The sequence below is a fragment of the Terrapene carolina genome, unplaced genomic scaffold (assembly GCF_002925995.2).
Source record: "Terrapene carolina triunguis isolate 2854851 unplaced genomic scaffold, T_m_triunguis-2.0 Scaffold836, whole genome shotgun sequence".
NCBI classification, from domain to species: domain Eukaryota; kingdom Metazoa; phylum Chordata; order Testudines; family Emydidae; genus Terrapene; species Terrapene triunguis.
In genome coordinates this window covers 2,235,145-2,241,890 of record NW_020665187.1, presented here as the reverse complement: position 1 = coordinate 2,241,890, position 6,746 = coordinate 2,235,145, and the positions used below count along the sequence as shown (strand labels likewise).

Below are 6,746 nucleotides of genomic sequence, written 5' to 3'. Positions count from 1 at the left end.
TGATTGGGGAGGGGATATTGGGTGGGTGCTGTGCTTTGGGGGTGCTGGGTGGGGGCTGTGATTGGGGTGGGGATATTGGGTGTTACAGGGAGTGTGGCTGAGTGGTGGGTGATCCTGGGACTTTCCGAATGCCCCCTGGCAGAGTGCTCCCCTCCTGGGACGGGCAGGGTCTCATAGCGCAGAAAACAGAACAGCCTCAACTCAGCGCTTTGCCAGGGGGGAACAAAGCCCCCAGTCCTTGGCACTGTTGGTGCCTGTGCCAACAGTTGATGAGACCTCCAGCGCTCTTGCCCAGACTAAGCTGCAGGTTCTTAGAGACTGCATGCGGGGGCTGCTCAGAGCGCAAGAGGGAGATCGTCTGCTAACGTGCTAACCTCTGTGCCTCCCTGCAGGGTACCGCTGGTGAGGACGGTCGCCCGGGCCCACCGGGCCCCCAAGGTGCTCGCGGGCAGCCTGGCGTCATGGGTTTCCCAGGGCCAAAAGGTGCTAACGTAAGTACACGTTCCTGAAGTGGGACCCCACCCCCATGTCCCCTTCCTGCCAGACAGCGTGGGCCAAGGGACAGCCCCAGTGAAGCCGCGGGGGATGGAGACTCTTGCAGTGGCAATGGGCACCCCTGCAGTCCATCTACACATGTACAGCCCTGGGCAGCTTGTTGTGAGCTTCGCCACTGAGTCAGGCATCGGGCAAAGGAGGGATGAGAGGCCCGAAGCAAAGGACCCTGGGAAATGCCCCAGTTGGCGCCAACATGTCCAGGTGCCCCGTGGAGCTGCCGTTTCTTCAGATCAGCTGGAGTGGAGCTAGGACTGGGCTAGCCCCAGCTCCATGGACCCCATTTGTATCACTCCCGGTGATGTCAGCCCGGGCACCTGCTGCAGAGAAGCGGGGACTGGCTAGCGGAGGTGACCCCGAGCCTGTTCTGGTGACACCGGGGCCTCGTTCATCGCGCCATGTGTTCTCTTTCCTTCTAGGGTGAGGCTGGTAAAGCTGGAGAGAAAGGATTGCCTGGCGCCCCTGGTCTGAGAGTAAGTGGGTTTATCTTCCCCTCCCCACTCTACTACAACAAAGGCTGACACCCCCAGCCCCTCCCTGCAGGTAGCCACGCCCAGAATCAGACTCCGGCCAGTCCATTTCCCAGGAGGCAGGGCAGGATTGCTTCCCTTTGCACCTTTAATGTCGGGTGCTCCAGTCTAGCTTCAAATATCCCCCACCACAGGGTTCCCCGCACTGCTCCTGGGAAAGTCCCTCCCCGTTCTGCCCCTGGCTGGCAGAGATCTTGTTTTAGGAGGGTCACTTAATCAATGTCTGACAAAGGCAGCGTTGGGAGCCCCATCGTACAGATGGAAACAGGGCCGGATAGATTACGTGACTCAGCCGGGCCAAGCCAGGACTTGAACTCAGCACCTTCCTCTCTCAAGGAGCGGCGTTCTGATTTTTTTAAAATTCGGTGGGTGCACCACAAAGCCCTAGTGATACGGGGTCAACATGAGAGCCCAGCTGGATGGACAGACAGAAGGATAAATGGACAGATAGATGGAGAAATCTACTGCTGCCTAATCCATTGCAACAGGAGCAGAGAAAGATTGTGAAGTCCCAGGAGGGAATTTTAAAAGCACAACAGTCTGGTAGCTAAAAAGGGTCACTGATCAATGTCCTGGGGGTTTCTTTTCTCTCTAGGGTCTTCCTGGCAAAGATGGTGAGACAGGAGCTTCCGGCCCCCCTGGACCTGCCGTGAGTATTTGCTGCTTCCTCGTTTATATAGACGTCAGCATGAGGAATGTGGGGGGGGGGGGAAGGGGAGGGTAGAAGGAAATCAGCGAGGCCGGTCTCTAGCCACAATACAGAGATGGACCCATAGGCCTGCTGGTCACAGAGACTGAGATTTCTTTCCTATAGAGCAACCCGGACTGGGAGACCCCATTACACTAGATTGGGGGATCTGTCCCTTTCCCAGTTCCAAGCTGGGAGACCCTGCCCCTTGCCCAGTTACCCCAGACTGGGGGATCCTGCTCCTTTACCAGACTGGAGGATCCTTTTCCAGGTTCCCCACACTGGGACCCTATACCACACCTAGTCAGTGAGTTGTCAGTCCGCACTTCACCTAATAACAGGGGTGGATGGATGCTGAGTGGAATTTGGTTGCAATGTAGAACCCACATGTGGCCACCAGAGGGCGCTCTGGGTTTAAATTTTTTTTTTGGCCAGAACCTGGCTGCTCTAACATAGGGGAGCCTGGTTTAGAGAACAAATCAAATCAAAACAAACCAGGTCACAGATATCCAACTTCAAGGGCTAACACACAGGATGGGTGTCCTGGATTGGTTGGGGATTGGTCCTGCTTTGAGCAGGGGGTTGGACTAGATGACCTCCTGAGGTCTCTTCCAATCCTGATATTCTATGATTCTATGGATGATGTGTCCTGTCCCATCACGGGCACCGTAGCCCTGTCCTATCGCAGGTGTCATCTCCCCATTGGGCCCTAAATCTGGGGTCGGAACTGGGTGTAGTTTACGCTCACAGTTCTCCCTTCCTTCTGCAGGGGCCTGCTGGCGAGAGGGGTGAACAGGGCTCGCCAGGTCCTTCTGGCTTCCAGGTGAGTAGGAGCGACGCCTTTTAACCCTTTTGCATTGTGGGGTCGGGGCAGTCCTGTAAATACCTGTGCCCCAGCTCCATCCCCAGGAGCTCTGGCCTGCTCGGTGAATCTCCGTTGGAGGCTGTAGCCACATCCATCAGCCCTAGTGCCAGCAGGCTGGCTGCTTCCAGGAGCCGATGTCACACGTGCCAGATCCGGAATCCCAGCTGGGCCTTTTGTCACCCAACACGTGCTCTGAACATGCCCCCCCCAGCCCAGAGACTGAGGATGTGTCTGCACTGCACACTAAGCCTGGGCTGGGACTCAGGTTTGAGTCCAAGCCCCCCTTCCGTCTACACACACATCAGTCCGACTCAGGGCAGCAAGCACCCGGATCCTAGGACCCTGCTTGGGGGGGTGGGTCAGAGCCCAAGTCCTGCTGTGAATTCAGACCCTGTCATTTTGCAGTGTGAATGCAGCTCAAGTCACAGACCCGAGTCAGAAGGTCTCCGTAGTGGACGCGTTAGCATGGCTCTGAGACCCGGCCCCAGCAACTGCAAACCCAGGTTTACAGTGCAAGTCCACAAGCCCGGGGCCCACAGTGTGGACATGAGACACCTACGGTCATGGCTAACCTCTCTGCACTGCTTCCTTTCAGGGACTCCCCGGCCCCCCAGGTCCTCCAGGCGAAGGTGGCAAGCCAGGAGATCAGGTGAGTTCAGACCCCATCCTGGAGCCTCCTTAGTGCCTCACTGCAGGCCATGAACAGAGCTGCCATGCGAGCTGGCAACTGAGTCCCCTTTGCAAGGTTTAGCCCGGGGGCCCCGGGGGCCGGCGCTGGGTCAGGGAGGTTCAGCCCACCTGGCTCAAGCCACCATGCGGGGAAAAGCCTGAGTCACTGACGAAGCCTGATGGTCACTAAACTTGGGGCTCTGTCAGACTCCGTGTGCCCCCCTCCCGCAGCCACCCCGATCTAGGGTTTCCTGGGCCACCTCGGGAGCGAGACAGCGTGTGCGGTGCACCAGGGCCAGACCGGTCCCCTCGCACCGTCCGAAAGCGGCTAGTCGGAAACAACCATCGCTCGCCCGTTGCTGCCGGTTTGCACGTCCGCCCGGTCCGAATCAAATGGCAGCCAGAGCCCTTCCCAGGGCGAACTGGCCCTACCGCAACTGGGGAGAGCGGGCCCTGCTGTAGGTCTGTTCCCTAGCCCCATCTTCTCTCTGCACGGGGTGGTGCGTCTCTGGCTAGGGAAGGAGCTCTCTTGTCTCGGCGCGTAACTGCCTTCTCCCCCTTCTTGCTCTCCGTAGGGCGTCCCCGGCGAAGCTGGCACCCCAGGCCTTGTGGGTCCCCGAGTAAGTACTATTCGTCCTCCGGGTCGCAGAGCGGGAAGCTCAGCAGCCAGGTTATGGTTATTTATTAGGTGTGTTACGGCTGCTCCTAGGAGTCCGTCCTAGACCAGGAGCCCATCGCGCTAGGTGCTGTATGGTATTTATTAGATATATTACGGTAGTGCCCTGGAGCCCTTGTCATGAATCGGGACCCTGTTGTGCTAGGTGCTGTACATTATTATTGCTATGTATTCTATGTATTAAGGTATCACTTAGTAGCCTTAGTCATGGACCAGGGCCTCATGGTGCTCGGTGCTGTACATTAGTTATTAGGTGTATTACGGTAGTGCCCAGGAACCCTAGTCATGGAACAGGGCTGCATGGTGCTAGGTGCTGCATATTAGTTATTAGGTGTATTACGGTAGTGCCCAGGAGCCCTAGTCATGGAACAGGGCTGCATGGTGCTAGGTGCTGTACATTAGTTATTAGGTGTATTACGGTAGTGCCCAGGAGCCCTAGTCATGGACCAGGAGCCCATCGTGCTAGGTGCTGTACAAACCCAGAACAAGAAGACTGTGCTGTCGTTCTTGGCCGTGTATCTGCTGCTCATGGTCTCAGCACCTGTTGCATCTCCGCTAACATTGCCCCTGAGCACCCCCCTGCACCACTAACCACCCCCTCCAAGGCCCTTATTGTCAAAAGCCACCTTTCAGTTTTGGCCCCTCCACTTTTGGGTGCCCTGTTTAACCCCCCCGGTATTTCTACAGCATCTTCCAGGCAATCCCCGAGCATCTAACAGGCAGCCGCTAGGGAACATTCACCCAGCGCTGATACGCAGCCACCTCTGGGGTGGAGCGCGGCAGCCACCCGCCGCAGCAGGGCAGCCCCGAGCGACCCTGTTGCAATGATAAAACCGCCTGGGCCCTTTAATTGTCCTGGCCAGTCCCCAGCTGTGACCTCTCCCTAACGGTGTCTCTTTCCACGCCAGGGTGAACGTGGCTTCCCGGGTGAACGTGGCTCTCCAGGTTCACAAGGTCTGCAGGGCGCTCGAGGGCTCCCCGGAACTCCTGGTACCGACGGACCCAAGGTAGGTTCCCTTTGTCTCTCTCTAGTAGCTGGAGCATGGAAAAGGATTCGGTCCTTGCTGCTGCATCCGGGCTAAGAGAGCCGGTCCTTTAGCTCTGGCATGCGAGGTTCAGGCTTTCTGCTCTCGAGGGCCACGGTTCAAGCCCCACCCGGGGTGGCATCGTACCGATCGCCAGGCTGAGCTCTTGCCCTGGGAGGGGGGCAGGAAAACTGACCTTAGCAGCTGCAGGCTTTGTGGGCATCACGGTTAAAAAGGCCCCAAAGGGCTGGGCCCCAGAAGCATCCGGTCTGTCCGTTGGGAGAACGTTCCACCAGGGCAGAGCAGGTCAGGCTGACTTGATTGCTATCCTAGTGCAGCTCAGTGCACGGGAAGTAGGCGTGGCCAATCCTGCCCCGTCTGCATCACCCAGTGACCTCGCTGTGTTCCTCCGTTCTAGGGTGCGACTGGTCCATCCGGCCCTACTGGTGCCCAAGGTCCCCCCGGTCTGCAGGGGATGCCCGGTGAGAGGGGAGCAGCTGGTATTTCCGGACCAAAGGGAGACAGGGTAAGTTGCGCCTTCCCCCGGACTTCAGGGGTCAGGCATTGCACAGGGCAGACAGGTGCACACGCAGGGCTGGATTCCCGGCGGGTGAGAGCGATGGAAGACGTAATGATTTCAATGTAGTGATGCTGATTTATAGACGCTGGGAGCTGGCCCCATTGACTTCAGTGGAGCTACGGGATCTCGCCACGTTCCTGCAAAGAAGGGGCCAGCTGGGGAGATATGGGAAGGGGAACCTGCCCGGCACTGAATATATTTGGCCTTGGGGATGTCGACCTTACTGCAGAGAGTTCAGACCCATGGGCCGGAGGACACAAGATCAGCTGCTTCCATCAGAGCTTTGGAAGCTCTAAGCAGTTTCTGGCCGTTGCAGGGGCATTGGTGCCACCTACCCCCGACCTGTGGCATGCAATAGCTGGGTCCCCTGTGGGCTGTGATACCTGGGTCTACTTTCGGTTGTTGGGTGCCGGATGCTATGAGTGGCCTGTAACACACGGGAGATCAGGCTAGATGATCTGTGGTCCCTGACTCTAAGCATTTCTATCCCCTGCAGCAGATGAAAGACCATCTGCCAATCAAGCAGTCCAAGCCCCCATTGGTTCTTGATCTATCTCTGGGATCCCTTGGATCCTGGGATCTCTTTGCTACCCTCTCTGAGCTGATGGGGTGGAGGAGGGGCTCATGGTCCATGGTTGCCCTGGGATGGTTCAGTGGTACTGGCGGCTGGGTGGTAACTTCTCTCTGATCTCCTCCCACAGGGTGATATCGGTGAGAAAGGCCCAGAAGGAGCTCCCGGCAAGGACGGCGGAAGAGTAAGTAGAGGGGAAGGCATCACTTGCTCAGATTGTCACGGGGACTGAGTTAACATGCAACATCCCAGCCGTCTGCCTGTCTAGCTACACGAGCAGCTGACACTGGGGACATATGATGGAGGGTAGCATAAAGGTCAGGCAGAGAGCTGCGACTGCGCGGAGACCAGGCAGAGCACTACAGCAGTCAGGGAACAAGCTGTCATGGTGTAGCAGCCGGAAAGCCCTACTGGTCAGGCAGAGTAGCAGCAGCATAGAAATTGTCAGGGAGCTGTAGCAGTCAGGTAGAGTTGTAGCAGTGTTGCAGGGAGGCAGGCAGTAGCCGGGTAGCAGGCAGAGAGCTGTAGCAGTCACACAGAGCTGTAGCAGTGTAGGAGTCAGGCTGTAGTAGCATAGCTGGCAGAGAGCT

The 6,746-nt window shown here is 57.6% G+C and overlaps 1 protein-coding gene across 1 annotated transcript in view; it reads left to right on the top strand.

The window, feature by feature from the left end:
* The window catches only part of COL2A1 (collagen type II alpha 1 chain), a 59,509-nt gene that overhangs the window by 36,180 nt on the left and 16,583 nt on the right, over window positions 1-6,746 (top strand). The window contains exons 26-34 of the mRNA XM_026660702.2: window positions 378-491; window positions 972-1,025; window positions 1,678-1,731; window positions 2,540-2,593; window positions 3,231-3,284; window positions 3,880-3,924; window positions 4,889-4,987; window positions 5,424-5,531; window positions 6,287-6,340. Of these exons, the coding sequence (XP_026516487.1) occupies window positions 378-491; window positions 972-1,025; window positions 1,678-1,731; window positions 2,540-2,593; window positions 3,231-3,284; window positions 3,880-3,924; window positions 4,889-4,987; window positions 5,424-5,531; window positions 6,287-6,340 (636 nt within the window). The remainder of the gene's footprint in view (window positions 1-377; window positions 492-971; window positions 1,026-1,677; window positions 1,732-2,539; window positions 2,594-3,230; window positions 3,285-3,879; window positions 3,925-4,888; window positions 4,988-5,423; window positions 5,532-6,286; window positions 6,341-6,746) is intronic.